The sequence below is a fragment of the Aptenodytes forsteri genome, unplaced genomic scaffold (genome assembly GCF_000699145.1).
Source record: "Aptenodytes forsteri isolate BGI_AS27 unplaced genomic scaffold, ASM69914v1 Scaffold26, whole genome shotgun sequence".
NCBI classification, from domain to species: Eukaryota; Metazoa; Chordata; class Aves; order Sphenisciformes; family Spheniscidae; genus Aptenodytes; species Aptenodytes forsteri.
The window spans coordinates 3,013,961-3,032,387 of NW_008794125.1; the positions used below are offsets into that span (position 1 = coordinate 3,013,961).

The 18,427-nt window shown below is 42.8% G+C and overlaps 1 protein-coding gene across 8 annotated transcripts in view; it reads left to right on the forward strand.

Moving 5' to 3' along the window:
- The first annotated feature begins 1,415 nt into the window (after positions 1–1,415).
- The window catches only part of NPRL3 (NPR3 like, GATOR1 complex subunit), a 48,425-nt gene continuing 31,413 nt past the window's right edge, over positions 1,416–18,427 (forward strand). For 3 of the 8 annotated variants that reach the window (XM_019471844.1, XM_019471840.1, XM_009277809.1), the window contains exons 1-5: positions 6,883–6,918; positions 10,564–10,693; positions 14,063–14,137; positions 17,066–17,219; positions 18,050–18,131. In XM_019471844.1, coding sequence (XP_019327389.1) covers positions 10,610–10,693; positions 14,063–14,137; positions 17,066–17,219; positions 18,050–18,131 — 395 coding nt within the window. In that variant the 5' untranslated portion in view covers positions 6,883–6,918; positions 10,564–10,609. Of the gene's footprint in view, positions 1,480–6,879; positions 6,919–10,563; positions 10,694–12,452; positions 12,578–14,062; positions 14,138–17,065; positions 17,220–18,049; positions 18,132–18,427 lie in introns of those variants that run through there. The other 5 variants (XM_009277817.2, XM_009277792.2, XM_009277825.2 and 2 more) reach the window with 5 other exon arrangements.

Here is an 18,427-nt window from a genome sequence, read left to right on the forward strand (position 1 = left end):
CTCCGTGGGGGCCTGGCACCCCTCACACCCCCCAGGTGCCCTGGCACCCCTCGCACACACACTTCACACCCCACGTTAATTGAACCACGTTATTGCCAGGTGTTACTATCGACCCGGTGCCTTGTTGCTGTTCCTGGATCGGCTGAAGCGGTGGGGGTTTTAAGAGCTGTAGGGGAAGGAGGAGGCAGGGTGAGAAGTGAAGGCACCGATCTGGGAGAGGGGATTTGGAAGACAGTAAGTGAGCTTTAACTGATAATGGGTAGAAACTAAGGGGCTTTAGTCCCTTGTGTTGGATAATGGGGTGGAGGAGGTTTCATTTCTTCTGGAAAATAGGAACACAGGACCGTTCAGGTGCCAGCTGGCTGCTGTGCAGCCAGTGTTGGTTGTACCTCTTCCTCTGACGTTCCCGATCCGGGACGGTGTCTGGGGCTGGACTCGGACCTGCCTGCAGCCAGGGAGCCCGCGGGGGCCGGAGGCAGGATGGCTGTGCCCGTGGCGCTGCAGTCAGGGTCAATGTCCCACCTGGCCTTGCTGGCGGGCGAGTGTCGTGGTGTGTGGCCTAGAGGTGCTGCAGAGCGATGAGGCTGTTTGGCTTGGGTCGCTTGCTAGATCCGGGACGGTGTCTGGGGCTGGACTCGGACCTGCCTGCAGCCAGGGAGCCCGCGGGGGCCGGAGGCAGGATGGCTGTGCCCGTGGCGCTGCAGTCAGGGTCAATGTCCCACCTGGCCTTGCTGGCGGGCGAGTGTCGTGGTGTGTGGCCTAGAGGTGCTGCAGAGCGATGAGGCTGTTTGGCTTGGGTCGCTTGCTAACTGCTGTATATCACGAGAGGTTTGACACCCCTGTTTAGGTTGTGAGTTACTTTTTACCGAGAGAGAATCGTCTTCAAACCCCTTTTTGATTTTATAGGTAAAATCTGAAAATGTGGTTTTTTTGGCTGGCTGCTTCCCTCACGCCCCCCTCCTGCTTTTTGTTGGTAAAGGATTTCGATACCTGTGACTGCAGGAGGGGCTTCTGGAGCATTATCATTGTCCTGAAACCTGAGCAATAATGAGGGAAATGCATTGGTCAGAATTTTATTTTCCACTCTCTCTCGAACTGCAAACTGTTACCTGGCACTTGAGAGAAAAGTTGTTTCTGTGAATGTTTTGCTTTCTCCTCTTTATCCCCTGAAGATGTAAACCTCTTTCTCCTATTTTTTGATGTGTTTTTGAGTGAGAATAGAAAAAACAAGATCTGGTACTTCTACCTGAAAAGGAAGGGGCTTTCTGCTTTTAATATTACTTTTTTTAGATCTCTGTTGTAGATAATTTTAAAAAGGGCACAGACAAGTGTTCTCTTAATGCACTTATTTTAATGAACGCTTTCAAGGAACAATCTCCTTAAAAAGCTGTCTTTATTCTTTGTTTCAGGTAAACCAAGGAGTCGATATGCTGTGAACAGCTCTGGTGACACCACAGAAGATCAAGATGGGGACTCCAGGTAGGGGAAAACATTTCTCCATGCCTAAGAGTTTGAAACAGAGGAGAGATGGCCTCTTGCTCTCTTGCCTGCTAGTTCGGTAGTCAAATTCTCTTGGACTGTATAGAAGATGACCTGCCAAAAAATGCTTTAATACCAAGTTATGAGCAAATTACTGCTTAGTAATGAGGAATTTCTCATGAGGGAGTGCTACTGAATCTATTGTTTTCTGGGCAAGGTATAGGTCAGGTATTTTGTGCTCATTAGAAGGGCAGTATTACTCTTTCAAAGCTAGGAGTATTAATACTTTGGCAAAATTCCACTTTTCTTTACCTGCCTACCTCTAACTGGATATATTATTCAGTTGCCTCAAATTCTTCCCTAGCTCATGTAATTGTCGTATGGAATTGCTCTGCACTAATGAATAACTAATTTTGTTTCTCCAGATATAGCTGCCCTTGTGTCTGTGGAGAGAAATAGTAGCTCAAAAGGAAACTGAGACTTAAAGATAGTTTTTCAATTACAGGAAATCAGTGGGTAACAAACGCACTGAAAATAGGCAGTGCGTTGTTCAGCACGCACGTATGTACAAATGGACCCTCTAATTAGTTTTTGTACAAAACTTGAAATCTGCTGCATGGTTCTAAATTTATCACTATCAGATATGAGACAAATCTGGGAAAGAAAAAGGGTTTTTTTTGTCTGTTGGCCCATAGTTCAGTTGCAGATCTTTTTTGTGGTATGTGTTTTAATCTCCAATATTAATAAAACAGGGTAGTTGCTGCTCTTCTCTCATGTAAGGGTAAAAAAGAAGTACTCATCACTTGCCCCCAGAAAAGAAATTCAGATCCCAAACTTGCAAAATGTAAGCTTGTTCTTAACTTTATGACTGAGAATGGTTTACCTGAAATTAAAATCACCCATGACAGTAAACTCCATCAATTCATATGTTTTTCCAGGACCGGGATCTTATGAAAACACAGTTTGCTTGAGGTCATTTGTATCTCTTGCCTCTTCTAGTGTCTTTGAAACCTTCAAATGCGGCCTTCTGTCGTGTCTCCAGTGAGTGCGGTACGGTACAGGGCACAGCTCCAGTGGGAGCGAGCCGTGGTTTTGTACGTTTGGTAGTTGGTGAATGGCATTTCAGACTGTGCTGTGGACAGCAGCTAGTATGCACATTAGGAAGGCTCAGTGCACATGTTTGCTGGTTATCTCAAGGATTTTGTTGGTTGCTGTTCAAAACCCTGGCTCACGTATTTCCCTAGATAGATTAAGATGGCGTTGGAACAGTACCAGCTTCTGTCTGATACTGATTCTTGTTGCCTCTGCCATTTTGGCAGGTTGGACAAGGCCCTTAATGTGGAGCTACGTTCGCTGGGTGTTGCCTGTGGTGCTGAATTAGTGTGATGCAATATGTGGCTACTACAGTGATGTAGGAAAAGCTTTTATCATTTCAAATGATGGTCAGATGAGAAAACTGCTAGTATTTTCCTGAAACTGGTTTTAAGTAGATTGAATGTGCTGGCATGTAACCTACATTAAACAAAGATTTAGATTATTTCATTGTAGTGGTGTCCAGAACTCTGGGCTTGAAAGTTAGTGCTTAATTTCCTGGTCAGGTATTTGTTATTAAGCTTTTAGTGTTTAAAAGAATTTATGATCTCTCAACTGAGCTCACTAAGCACAAAGTATCACAGTTCTGAAGCGCTGAATGAAAGAATATTAAGACAGAAATCCCCCTCCGCAGTGATGGTCTTCAGAAAAAAGTTGTTGTCACTTGTACAGTTTTGTATGTAGCAATACATACAAATTCATGCTGCAGTGTCTGCACCTGACTCTTGCTAAGGTCAGTGTTTATAAGCCTTGTATCAAGTTAGATGGAATTGAGGTGTCAGCCAACACAGGTCTGTTAGCAGGAAGTCCCTTAATATTATCTCCTGCAGATCTGTCTATAGCTGCCATGCAGATGAAGGGGAAATAGAAGAAGAGGAGCGTTTATGTTGCTCTGAAAGTGTTGGTTCTGCTAGAGGCCAGATATCGAGGTCCAGCACACTGCTTGTGCTGCTTATATGGCTGGGCATCTGCATTCAGAAATTCAAAGTCTCTTTCAAAATTGCGTTTGTTTCAAGTTTGTTTATTGAAAAATGTTTTCCCAATACTAGTGTAATCAGTGTTGTAAGTACACTGCATCCCATACAACTGATGTAGCAACTAAACATATCCTTCTCTTCAGTTGTAGCAGCTAGTAGAAGAAATCGCTGATGCTCTTTATATACTGAGTACTGTTAATTTGTATTAGACAAGAGGAGGTTTGTTGGCAGAGTTAATATCTTTCACTGGGCTTAGTGATACAGGTGGAAAAAATACACAAGTTTTAGGTACACAGGCCCTTCTTCCAGCACAAAACAAAAAGGGATCTTCAAAACTGTGTGCAACAGGTTGCTCAGACTTTTGATTATATCAGACCATTTTAGGAGTAACAGAAGTTGGTGCCTTGGAGTAGAAGAGATTCTAAGGGGAGAGTGGAGGCAGAAAGGTGCAGATGTCTTGGAGAGAGCGAGATGCATATGATTTGTAAACTAGGAAAGGAAGGAGTTTCACTATCATATGCTGTAAAACCAGTATTGTCATTGAGCCCATCGTTTTTTTTTCCTCGCCAATGTTAGGAATTTTTACTCCTGGGCTCCTGTTTGGAATGTTTTGTATGTTCCCATTGAAGATCAGGCTGGAGAGACCAGGAATGGAGCAGCTGGTTTTGTGAGAGCCATTCCCATTCCCCCAGTGGCAGCTCTGTCCCTGTAAGTTCGTCCTTCCACAGTGCAGTGGTGCAGCGGTTCTGTTCCTGAAACACTCAGTTCAGTAGTCCATGGAGAGATTTCATCAGCATGAAGTCCAGTCTGTTTTCTGGTGGTGGTGATTTTCTGATTGGAGTTGTCCTTGATGAAACTAATTTATTAAGTGGTTCCGTATTATTTCTGGAAGGCTCCTTCAAGGAAGAGTTGGCAAAAAGATTCCTTTAAATCACCACATATCAGTAGCATCTGTGGATGTTTTTGGTGGCACAAATTGAGGCTTTGGAACGGGCAGACTGCTAGGTTGAGTTGATGGTGTATGGTGAGTTTGATAATGTTGAAGGGTTGGGTCTTTCCTATGTTTTCATGTTCAGTAGCAAAGGTTATTTCAGATTTATCTTGTTGCTGCAATAGTTCTTATGAGGGTTGGAGTGATCCTTTTTTATTCTGGATGGCTGTCTTTAATTTACTAGCAATCTAGCACCAATTGTATCCTAGATAAGGTTCAGTACTGCTTTTTTCCGAAGCCATTAGAACCCAGATCAATTACTTTTAAGCTGATCTCTCCTGGAGCAGTTGAGTTGTATGTATTTCTTTATGGCCTCAGAAAGGACAAAATCAGGTCGGTTTAGGTGCCTTAACTCTCCGTTTCCATATAGCATATTTACATGCATAATTGGATTTCTTTTAGCCTTCAGACTCAAATTTCCTGGCCCTTGTCATGCTTTTTGTTTTTTATAGACAATTGCAGCCTATTCATGACAATCCTACCTCTAGGTTACTGGTGTGTATTTGCTTATATTAATTTCAACTCAATGGAGCTGTGTGTTTGGGTCTTTGGAATATAGATTTTTCTTTCTTTTAAAAGCAAGTCAAACAGCGAAAGTGGTTGAGGTGTGTTGATGGTGGCCATGCAACAAAAAGGTATTCAGAAGAATCTGTCACTGTCAAAACAAATTGCCTGTCAAGTGTCTCTCTTTGCTGGCTTCTTCTCAGCCTTTTATCATTTGCTGTCTTCAAAAACATCCTTCAGTTTTTGAGTGTTTACCAGTAATACATACCCCTCAGCTTACGGAGATGCCTGCCAGACTCTTCCCCCCCCAGCCCCCCAAACAAGTGTGAGGCAATTACTCCTTTGAAGCCATATGATAATGCTATGTTAAATTGGTTTGAAATGTTTTTTTGTAGTTTTTCTGAAGGTGGTATAGTCAGCAAGCAAAAATTCTAATGAAGATGCGCGTATAGTAACATATGTTACACCAGACTTTGCATTTTTTAGTAGCATAACTGACTAACTGAAGGAGGTTTAGCAAGTTTGACAGCATTGATGTCATTAATTGGCCAAATGCTTCTGTTATAAAAAAAGTCAAGTTACTGACAAACAAGGACTTGAATGTCCCTTTCTAACAAACAGTAGTTCTCCTGTGATAACATTTCTGTATCCTCTGTCCCTCTTTCACTGGACTCCAGTGTTCTTCCTTGTATTTGTTCTGAAAGGCTCCCTTTCTGTAAGCCTGTGCTTTTCCATTCATCCATCCCTCCCTCCCTCCCTTTAAACACCCTTCCTGTATTATCACCCCCTTTGTATAGTTTGTCATTTGGGATTGCTCTAGGTTCCCTTTTCAGCATGACCAGTAGAAATCTGCTGTCTTTTGGATTAATAATTGTTGGAGGTTTTCATTTTGTCTCCCCTTTCTAACATGGACAGTATAAAGCTTTTATCGGATTAATTTTTCAGTATATTTAGGAAATTTGTTTCAGGAAACAAGTCCTTTTTTTCCTTGTTATTTGGAAAACAAAGCAGCTGACTGTTAAAATAGCTGTTTGTTTCTCTGATACAGAAGTGAGTACAGCTGTTAACAGAGCCTCCCTCTGTACACCTGTTGTAAAGAAGGTTTTCAGGTTCTTTGCCTTGAAAACTTTTTCAGCCTACTCTTCCTAAGATTCTGCTTATTGCCTGGGGCAGACAGAGAATGACTCCGTGCTTGTGCTGCGAGTCTGGCCAGATTTGTACCTATTGTTTAGATCCCTGAGGGGGAGCAGCAGCGGCTCTGTGTGCAAGGCCCTTTACCGAATCCTGGCTGTGCATGCAACAACAAATGTTTGGCATGCTCTTTTTCTAAGTCTTGTGGGTATGGAAGCACCAGAACCAATTGTGAAGAGCTGTGGGTCAATTGGGACTGCACGGGAAGTTCCTTTGGTGAAAACGCTAGTAATAGTCTAGAAAAGAAACTGAAGTTTAGAATCTGTTCGAAATCAGACTGCAACCTCTTCTATTTTCCCTTAAGGTAAGCATGAATTAAAAAGTACGGTGTAAATACAGCTCCATAACTGCAGTGTATCGTGGGAACACATTACAGCAGCCAGTGTTAGCGAGAGGACTAAAATGCCTTAGCCTGTTTTCTCCGTGTTGTCAATCTAAGCCTGTAATATATCCCTGGAATTCACCTACCATTAACTTTTGACTCTTCTCAATAGTTTTATTTTCTTTACAGGAGTTTAACTCTTAATAGTTCATCCTAGTTTTTAATATTATCTCTTTTTTTTTTTTTTGTATTTTGTGTACTTGCCTCGTTTATTTTCTTTTGTTGTGTTTTGTTTTGTGTTTATGGCCATGTTCCCATTTCAGAGACCAATGTCCTCTAACTGATGAGCAATTGGTTTCGGGGTAAGACCAAACGTTCTAAACAATCACCTTTGTCTAGAATGGCTTTCTTTTCTCACCATCCTTTTAATTGTGCTTTGTTTCTGGTTTCTGTTTTACACCAAATGATGAGATAATTATACGCTGAATCACAATGTCTGTAGGAAATGTATTGCTAAAGGTTTATGCTAGGATAATTACAAAGGTCCTACTAACATTTCTGTGCTTCCTGTAGGGTATCCAGAATGGGTGAGGTACTATCCCTTCTGTGAACTGAGAAAAGTTGTGATCCTCCGAGAATGCAACAAGTATAGCCTTGGCATTGTAGTTATTCCAACAAGGAGCCCTAAAACAAATTGCTTTCTGATGAGCAATGACTTAAAAGTACAGATCAGCGAGTAAACTATTTAATCCCACAGTAATTATGGAGAGCTCTTCAGAGACCTGGTTTTGAGCAGCTGCTCTGGTTGCTTGTTCTTGGTGCTCCACTAAGCTAAACTGGATGACTGCATTATACCCCCTTTTTGAATGTGTGGAGGGAAAAGTGCTTATCTCTACCCAGGGCCCCAAAAGTATTAAACTGCATCTCTAGTCCCTGCTTAACATAAAGATGCTCACCTAGATACTCGGCTCCCATTCTAAACTACTTCAAAGAAGAATTCTTTATCAGAACCTTGCTTTGAATTCCTGTGGCATATAAAAAGTGATTATCCATTCTTGGGGAAAAGATGAATTTGTGTTTGAGATTCTTTCCCCCTCCTTTTCTGTGTGCTAAAGCAATTGTTGTTTCAGCTGGATTTCCAGAGGAGATGCTGGTGACAGCAGTCGATCTGCACTAGTGTGGTTTGTATCGTACTGCTGGATTGTCTGCTGTTGCTGCTATGTTGAGCTCGCGATAGGAGTAGTAGGATATTTTGAGCAAATCAAAGCTTTTTTTTTATTATTTAGTTTCTGCCTGCTGAATTCCTTAGTACAGGAGAGGTTTGCTTCCCTCTGGAAATCACAATGCTCAGACTAATCTCATAAAAGAAGAAGGGACTGTTACTGCCCAACTGTGAAACGTAATCTGCTTCTAACAAACTCTTGGGCTCTGAGAAGTCAGTATTTTTAGGTCATCTTGATAAACCCCAGAGATTAGAAAATCAGTATTAAAATATCTAAAGTAAAAGTATTATTTTCTAAGATGAGATGATGAATTGAAATGATGGGAATAACGTATTGCTGTCCCTCAATCTCCCTATCATCCTGAGGCCTAAGAAATGTATAAATTACGTAGAGCGTTGACGGAAAAAACCCCAAACCAGCAAACCCAACAAATCTAGGCTGTCAGGCAAGGAGAATGGGGCTGGAGTCTAGGTCACTCTTGGGAGAGCCTGCGGTGATACCAGGTGTCTGTACCCATCAGGTAGCACCCGTGTAACGTCACGGGGTTATCTTTCCTGAGCGTGTCATCTGGCTGCAGTTGCAGTACTCTCCCAGAAAGAGAAGTCTCTGCTAGTAGAGAAGATACTGAGGATCTCAGAAAATCAACCTTTTCATCTCCTCCTCCCCACAGAGCCACATACAAGGCGGGGCAGACAGGGCTGTTGGTGTCATGAGCTCTCCTGGGGAACTGCTGAACTGTTACGTTCAGCACAACGTTTATCTGTTAAAAGATCTGCTGGTGAAATTCCTTGTAAAAGTCAAATCTTAACAGTGGTGAAAGTCATCATAATGATCAGTTTTCCAGCTCCCAAGATATCCTTTGCCAAGGCTGGGGGAGGGAAGAGTAACTCATTTCTTACCAACAAGCAGGCATTTTCTAATTTGCCTCCTTCTCCCTCCGCTCCCCAAAACATACGCTCGTTTTGGATCCATTGCTATTACAGTCTTCCTGGCTCCATGATGAGCCTACTAACGAACACAGCTGAACGGGGCACATAGAGGGGGAAAAGCTCACTGCTGTCATGGTGACTTTTTTTCCTATTTTGGATGTGATCTCCAAGGACTGTCAGTCCAGGTCCTGTTTGAGGACGCTTTGCCCTTTCTTCACGAACTCCGTGTGTTGTGCAGCCCAGTGCAGCATGGTGGCCGAGGAGCGTGGGCTCAGCGGCCCCAGGAGTCTCTGGCTAGTCTCTCCATCTCTCTGCTTGCCTTTAGCTGTGTTTGGAGCAGAGTGGCCAGGGATTTGGAAGTTTGTACAGAGCTGCTCCTTCCATAAGCCAAACGTAAGCAGCGTGCTGTGGTTGGGATGACCTGTTCGTACAAACACCAGGGGCTTTGACAGCTCATAAAGCCCCTGCGTTGTCCTGCATCTTCAGTATATACAGGTCTAATAAAAGAAATGCTCCTTGGGTCATATGCAGATGGACACACACAAAAGACCTGGCTGTGTGCATTTGTCTTAATTTCTGTAGTAGTCCATAACTCACTCAGAGTGAACCAGGAATGTGGTACATAATTCCTTCTCTGGGCATCGAGGGCTCACTTGTGGCCAAGAGATAAGGTGAGCGCAGCACACACCCATGCCTGCCCTTTTCTCTGAGTGATACTGGGTTATCTGGGATACCTGCCTGGTGGAGGGGGATGGTCTGACAGGGACACACATCCTGTCATACAAATAAAGAAAATGAAATAAACATTTTCATTCTTAAAAAACTGGTCTCATCAGAAACTGGTTTGAAATTCATTTGGTTAAATGGGAGCCTCCGAGAAATCAGATGAGGAAAGAACTTGCTAATATCAAACCTTGCACTGCTCCTCTTCTAGAACAAGTTCCCTCCAGCAGCCAGCTGAGGTCCTCTTCCCTGTGGATTTGAGCTCCACTGTCTCAGGGGACACCCTGAGGAAAATGAGTGTTTGTAGAGACCAGACCAATGTTGCAAGGCCATTGGAAAGAGCAGCTGCAGAATTCCTCCCTTGTCACACTGGATTCTTAGCTGTTTTTGCAGCAGTAGCTGTATTTTACAGGGCAGACTCCTTGTAGATACTTGCCCTCCTGTCTCGCAGCTGCCTTCTTCCCACCACCAATCCAGAGCAATCCAGTTAACACCGTGGTCGGCGTTGGGAAGGGCCTGCCCTGTCATGAATTTGTCTCAGTTCGGTTTATCAAATGAGAAAGCCCCGGTGAGGCCAGGCAGCTCTCAGAAGGGCGCCTGTTACTCACTGTCAAGTGAGTAACTTTGAGTCTCTCTGAGGTTTGGGAAAGGAGGGACAAGCGTTGGATGTATGTTTCTTCTAATTGAATCAGCTCTTTCTTGCCTTCCCCTCTGCCATAGTGGGTGGCTTAAAGATCTCTGTTGTGCTTGAGTGACAGGCTGTGTCAATATGTAGTTGCTTAGTAAGTTCATTAACCTGCAGCTAAATCCAGGCCATGGCTAACTCAAGCTGTTTTTATATTTAAGCGAACTGCATCTAATCTTTCCAGTGTATTTTGCTGAGCATGTAATTAAATAAGCATGACCCCGCAGTCTTTGTCGTGAATGCTTCCTGTTTTATAATTGTGATGATCTGAGAGATGTAATTAAGGGGTTCTTAATTTTCCATAATTGGTGGTACTCTGGGTACAGCAATTTAGACACAATTTACAATACTTCAAAAACTCACAAGTTAAATATATCTGTATTTGGAGGAATATTCTGGGGGTATGCTTCTTGAAAATCGTAATAACTTCTATCTCTGCTCTTCAAGGTTTTCGGATGTCATCCTGGCAACAATTTTGGCTACCAAGTCAGATATGTGTGGCAAAAAGTTTGAACTGAAGATTGATAATGTTCGCTTTGTTGGCCATCCCACGTTGCTTCAGCATGCCCTTGGGCAGGTATGGTGCGAGGTCCGCTCTGGGGACCTGCCTTCTTTTCAAACTGCCTGGCTTAGTTAGGAAACTTGGAATTCAGAACGTGCATGTTTGCTTTTGATCCTGTTTTTACTTCCTGATTATCAAAGCTGTCTTTTACTTACTTCCAGATAAATACAGTGAGTGGCAAACGGAGGGAGCTGTGTCAGTGACTCACAGAAACCCCCTCCTGGTTACTGTAGGAAAGCAGTGTGGGTAAAGAGAAGTAATACGAAGCAGTCCAGCTCAAAAAGCTGTTTCTCACCACGTTAGTTATTGCAAGTTAGCTTTTTAACACCTCTAATTAGTATGGCAGTTAAAAAAAAAACCCACCACACCAAAAACCTTCACAAATGCTAGAAACTACATCAGCCTTGTTTTTAACTCTTTACTTTTAACTCTTACTGGTGCTGAACATGATTCACAAGGCTTGGTTGGAATAGGTAGGGTGTTGAAAGAGGTCTAAAATTTTCTTGTGGACAAAGTCAGGCTGCTGTTTGCATTGAGACCTTGCTCCGTGGCCTGTGTTTTAGCTGCTTGGAATGAAAGCAGTTGCCACCCAGGCTATGGAAAAAGCCCTGCTTAAATCTAGGGAAGAATTTACATGCTTCTATGTGCAAAATATTCCCTGTCCCATTCCTTCTTCCTGATAGACTGTAAGAATGAACCAGGCTTTGGTAATTTCTGAATCCAACACTGATCTCTGTCACTGACCTGCTTTGGTCTCATTTTTCATCAAATTTACTGTGGTGTTCATTTTTTCAGGAAAAAAAGTCTGCTTGCCAATTCTGTCATCCTTTCTATCTATAATTAGAGGTGCAGATTGTTGCAACTGCTGCTTGATATTTAGAGGACCAGACTGCTTTAATCCAAGCGAGGAGCTGGCCTCAAGCATCAAAAGATGCTAGTGTTCCACTTTTGAAACTCAGTCGTGAGTCTACAAGAAATGTGATGGAGGATCACCAAGACTCAGTCCTCAAATGTTTAAGCTGTTTTGGATGACAGAATTCACATGTCCCCAAGCTGTGCAAGTACATCAGCAGCCCCAGACAAGGCAGGCGATGAACCAGGCCCAGGGTCTGTACAGGGACCCCAGCCAGGAGCAAAAAGGAGATAGGACCAGAGACAGGGCTGGAGGACAAGGCTGCAATGTACTTAACAAGGGTCCATCCAGGAGACAAGCTACCTATGACGATGTAGGTCGAAGGTCCACCCAGGATACAGGGCTGGAGACATGCACACCTACAGGCCTTGGGTTGAGCTTAAATGGGGCTCCAGGGCCGAGCTTAAATGGGGCTCCTGGGTCATGGGCTAGGGTGTGTGTGGGGGGACCCAACTGGGGCTGGGCAGGGCCATTAAGACCTTTTGGTGCCCTCAGGGCCCTGACAGCGGTGGCCTGTTCTCTCACAGTATCAGATTCCTTTATTTTGCTAATCTCATCCGAAAGGCACAACTTCCTAAATGTGGTGTAAATGAGGTTGAAAATTTGTATTTGCATTTTTTTACCACATACACATTCTCTCCACTTTCCAGTCAGTTTTATCCTAATTGCATGAAATGTCTCTTCATTTTCAATTTGTCTAAATAAAATTGCATCTGGGTAAATAAACAAAGTTATAAAGTACTGTAAAAACTTTTTTGTTACTTCTTGTAGGATCTTCTTTTGGGGTGTGTCTTATCACCCTGGTAGGCACCCCAGAACTTCATAGTGTGCAGGATCTTCTAGACGTGGCAGCCATTTGAGTCTAAATCTGGGACCCTTTTGCAGTTAGGAGGAAGCTAGATGGAGCTCCTTTCCCCTGGATCAAAGGCAGTGACCGGAGTAACCTGACAGTGTCTGGTTTGGGTTTCTTCGGAGTTCATGCTGCAGTAAGTTAACCCACGGGACAGCTCAACGAATTCTTACTCAGATGAGATTCAGGAGTTACAAGAGCACGAATATTTAATCCTGAGTGCCAGACCACCTTTTATGTAGCAATATCCTGAATTCTTCAAATTCCTTCAGCATTTTCTTTTCCAGCTTAGTCTTTTCTTCTTTTTTCTGGACAAGAGGTAATATGAAATCTAGCCTGCATCCCAATTGACGTTAATTGTGGCAGTTTCTTTGATTTTAAGGAAGGAACAGGATCAGTCCCTACACTCGGAAATGCTTTTGAGTCTTTATTGAAGTTCACAAGACATCCTGGAACCTGTAACTCCAGAATAAACAAACACAGTAAATTGGCTTTACCACCCTCCCATCACTGCCGTTTTGATAGAACTTCACTTACACTTTAGAAAAAACAAAAATATGCATAACTTCTTTTAGTTTCTCTAATTTTTAAGACTACTGAGTGAAAGCACTCAGATTTTGGAGTTCTCTGCTGAGCAGTTCCTTGCTGATGCTCGGGACCTGTCAGGAAGGGTGGATGCAGCTCTGCTTTTGCCAGCTTCTCTGCGTTTGCCCCGTCTCAGATGCTGCATTAGCTATGTATGCAAATATGTTTGGGTAGAGACCGAATTTGAGCTTAGCTGGGTATTTGGCCTGGCAGGTTATAGCTGTTTTCACTTGGGATTGGATGGGTGTTCAGCAGGGAGCTTTGGGGGTGGCAGGAATGTCCTCTGGATTTTGTGCTCCATCTTGTGGTGACACTTGCTCGATTCAGAGCTGTTAGTCTCCGATGTGCAAATTCAACGTGTTCGTCTTGGCTTCCACTGTTCCTCCCCACCAGAATGTCTGTACCTGTGTTAGGGGTGAAGCTCTCTGCTGCAGAAAGAATAGGGGGGGCTGGAGAATGTGTTTGAAATCCTGCAGGAAGGGAAAATCAAACCTTTTATTTTAGTACTGCAGTTCTAGAACATATTTTTTCTGATAAAAGCAACAGTTTGTAACATGACGCAATCCAAATGGGGATTTTAGAAAAGGAAAGAATAGGCATGGCCTGGGATGAGAAATCTATGGACTTCTCTTTAGTTAACAATATATATGACAATTGTGCTGAAGAATTTAAACCTAGGGTCCCTAATGACGCTAAAATGTAATAGTAAAGACACCTAGTCAGACTGCTGTCTTAACTGATACTCATTTCCATGGTCATGACCAAAATGCTTTGGTTTAAGTCTTCACAGCTTCTCAGAAAAGGCAGTGTTGTAGAGTAACTGTGACACTTTCAAAAAAAAAAAATCATATTTTTATTTTTTACAAGTCAAATTTGATGGTATAATTTGATTTGTCTGCTCTCTTTTCTCAGCAAACTTGTTATTTGACTGAGTTAGGCTTTTCCTTTTTTTTTTTCTTTTTTTTTTTCTTTTTTCCCTTTGTTACTGGATCCAGCTGACACTAGCCTATGGGATTTTTTAAAAAATGTTTTTCAGGTGTCCAAAACTGATCCCTCACCAAAGAGAGAGATGCCCACTATGATTCTCTTCAACGTGGTGTTTGCACTAAGGGTAAGGACTGTCTTTATTCCATCTGACAGTGGGATGTGCTTCGCATATATAAGAGAATGCAGCAGGCTTACATTCCTGTAATCTCTTGTAAAACATTCAGTGCCTGATTTCATTGGGATATTTTAATTTGAAACAATAAACCTAAACAATGTAGAATATGACAGTGACAAGTGTGAAAGTTTTCCAGCCCAGTGGAAAACAAGTGCAGTTGTTCTCTTCAGGACATTTTCTAGAGTTTTTGGTTTATAAATACCCAGAGTGTAAAGGCATGCAAGAAACCACTTTGCAAAATAGATATGAACCCAGTTGCAAGTCCTGTATGTGTCTTGTCTTCTGTTATTACTGAGCTGGAAATCTGCTGTGATTTTTCTAGACCCTGCAATTGAGGCTTGTCCAACTAAGCTGTGCAAGAAGGCAGCCTGGGTCTGACTGTCCTGTGTGTCAGATGCCGCTCTCTGTACGTGACTGCTCTGTTCCTGCCCAGGATAGGACCAGATCCGTGCAGCTGCACTAGCACGTTGCCAAGCCCGTGTGACTCCGTGCGGCTCGGACCTTGGTGGTCGGTTCTGCTCCAGAAGCAGAGGCAGCAGGCAGCGGGGACAGTGGCTCATGCTTGGCCAGCCTTAAGAGTCAGTTCCCCACCACGGCCTTGGTCGACCCAAGCTGGCTCAGCGCAGTCCTTCAGAAACCTACCCTGGCTCAGAACAGCACTGTTTTCAGCCCTTACTCACGCTGTATGATACAGAGATGTGCCTTTGCTCAGTGCCTCTAGGCTTTTTTTATAATTAAATGGACAGTGTTTGAAAGCTGCCTCCTCTTGGCAATGAGATCATTGTAAAGGGAGAGTGCCAGGGAGCAGCGGCTGTAGCATTCTAAATGAGAAGAAGGTACAAGTGAAGAATAAGTAGGTTGCTCAGCAAGAACCTGGAGCAAATATGTAGTTATTGCTTGGAATTTTTTTCAGGCCTACTCTATTGACTAGATGTTGGTATCTGTGTTAAGGGATCCTGGCTTAGCTAATTAGGTGGTATAAAACCCTAGAAAGTTCATTATGTTCGAGCATTATTTGGTTTCTGAGCTCTGGCTTTCTCTTCCCAGCCCACAGGTTGCGTCTGTGGAGCCATCATATTATTTTTGTGGCATGTACGCATATGAAGAAACATTTTAAAAATAGAAGAGGGAGTTGGAATAGCTGTCTTTATGGAAATGGTTGATTTTTGCTTGACTGGGTATAATGTCATGATTTAAAAGCCTCCAGCTCCCTGCTTGTGAAATGACCTTTTTTTTTTTATCCCCCTTTAGCACTAGTACTTTTCTTACCACTGGCTTTCCAGTGGTGACTAACATGGACATGGCCACAGTCCGGATGGCTTGTCCTCAGTTGAAGAGCAAGGTTTCACAAAAAACAATTATCCCAGCAATCAGTCTGAAGCAAGCAAGAAATTGTTCACTGAGTTCTGCCGGGGATCCAGTGTTCTTGTGCTTTGGGACATTCTTAGGTCAGGAGGTGCTGAATTTGCAATACAGGAGTTGATTTTAGATTTCACACGTTAAGAGACATTAGCTTCAAGAATTTTGTTGTTTTGGTGTATTGGTAAAGCACCATGCTTTGGTTGTAGGTAAGTGGGTGTAGATGCACATGCAAACACAAACATTCATGCGCATTGAGTCATGTGGAAGCAGAAGTGTTGAAACCAATGCTCCTTCCTTCACAATATTGCAAGAGCTTAGTGAAGTATAATGAAGACTATATCTGGCCCACATTTTTCTAGAATCTAATTTCTAGTGGTTCTCCTAGGAAAACTTGCTTTTTTGCATTTTGGCACTGTGATGATACTGATGTAGTTGTGTGTGTAATGCAGCTCTAAATCATATTTGCCGAATGAGACACTCTTAGTTCATAGAGAGCTGTCAAGTTTCTGGAAAGTGCTGTGCAAGAAGCGAGTGGAAATTTTTTCCTAGCATGGTGTAGTGCACTGCAGAGGGTGGGTGGAGGCATTCTGAGATAAAGATGAAAGTCCATCTGCAGTGGGCAGACAGAGCAGGCAAAGTCCCAAATGCTATAATCAGCACTGATCCTGCTGTGTTTAAGCTTCAGGGTTACCAACGTGTCGTGACTCAGCAAGAACAGTGGAATAAAAAAATGATGACTCATGGTATGCTAGTTTACATGCCAAGTTATCACTTGCTAGAACTGTAAATTCCTTTAAATGTCTTAACAAACATGAAGCAGCTGCTTACTCAGACTGGAGCCACCGAGTCCCCCCGCCTTGTCAGCTGTACTTACGTGATAGATTTTTCCAGCACTTTCATTCTGGGACTTGCACGAATGTGTTAGTAATAAGCCATATTTGTGAAACGTTTGGGAGCATAAATCCAAATTCATTCTGGTTTGGGGTCAAATTGTTGATCATGTGCTGGTAATTCTTACCTAGTTACTGTCTGGTCAGCGTGTAAGACAAACATCAGTACAGCGACATGGAGTGAATGGGCTGTGTTAAAGGCCCTGCAGTCCTTATACTCCCAGTGAATTTAACCTGAACATTGTGATATTCTGCCTTTTCAAATAGCTTGACACTTTCTTTTCTCACTGTGTGAAATTGAGTTCTTTGGTCTCTCTGCTACCAGAAGGCCCATTAACAACTGGAAAAAATAAACTGGATAGGAGGATCGTGCTCCAGGTGCTGTGTTCATTTGATGCACATAGACAAGCTTAGAAATCCCCGAGTCTTCTCTTTACCTTTGGACATCTCTGAGCTTCTGCTTTGTTGCTGCTAGAGAAAATTCCTTTCTTTTCCCCGTTGCCAAAGAGGCTGACTTTTGATATCTACTGAAGATAATTATTTTGACTACTTATCCATCACTGTTGTTCCATATATGTGATTGTGGCTGAATGACCAACCTGTTTCTTTTCTGTGTTGCCTGTAGGCCAATGCAGATCCATCCGTGATAAACTGCTTACACAACCTCTCCCGAAGAATCGCCATAGTCTTGCAGCACGAGGAGCGCCGCTGCCAATACCTGACCAGGGAGGCCAAGCTGATCTTAGCTATTCAGGATGAAGTGTCTGCCATGTCAGAAAGTGAGTGCTGAGCTTAGCTTTGTGCAGGAATACATTTGTCCAGGAGCACTTTATCAGAAAAGTGCTGATTGTGCCTTCTTACTTCTTTTGTGGCTGGGATCAGCATGAACAAGTTTTGGTGCTCTTTAGCATTCTGACAGCTTTTGACTGCATTTTGCCTCATCCAAGATCACTATCCCTATGCAGACATGTCAGCTTTAGAAGTGAAGTAGCTTGTTTACTTTCCTTGCTAGCTCAGTTCAGCACGATCGCTGGAGAATGTGCACTGAACCATCACATTTGGATCTGCCTGTCAGGCTGAGATGGAAGAACTCATGTGTAGCCTGCTTCACCCAACCTAGAGCAAGTTTCCCATGCTTTAATGCTGTGTGCTGAGTCACCAGACTTCTTGTGTGGGAACTTACTCTTACATGTTGTTACCATGGCTAGCAAATAGTTACAGAGCATTTTTATAGACTACTTCAGAGCAATTTACTGTAATAACATGCGCTATTTAAGGTGAACTCTATCTGACAGTGATGCATCATCTTGCTGCAAGCATTAAAAATTAAAACTAACATGTATAAAACCAAAACCACTTAAAATCATCACTTGTCAAATTCACAGTTACATGTGCTTAACTGAGTTGAGGTTTAGGAGAAGTTGGCAATAATTAATTATTATTATTTTAACACGTAACTTGAGTTATTGTAAAAGCTTTGAAAGATAATTGTAGATGAAAAAGATAGGGATTCTGTCCCTAAGATACTGGTTGCTACCTAGTGGGGGAAGAGGAAATTCTCTTTGCTTTGAAATCAGTTGTTTGCTTTCTTGTTTTGAAACTTTCATAGCCACAGAAGGGCCACAGTCACCTTTTCATCACATCCTACCCAAGTGCAAACTGGCCAGAGATCTCAAAGAGACATATGACAGGTAAGTGGGACTTTCTTCCTAGCTAATAGTATGCTGCTTCTCACTGAAACCTCTTGGCCTTGTTCCTTAGGATATTATCCACCTCTTCATGCTGTTGACTCATTGGGATTTGGGTTTTAGACCAGGTGGAGCAATGTGAAGGCTAGCTGTCAGGCAAAATGTTTGCAGAATTGCTATCCTAATCATTACCTTGGTCTCCCTTTGGATATGTTATGGTTCTTAAAAGTTGGTGATGTCTGTCACAGCTTTAAAAATTATTATTTTCTTCCTTAGCACAGAGGCACATAATGACAAGT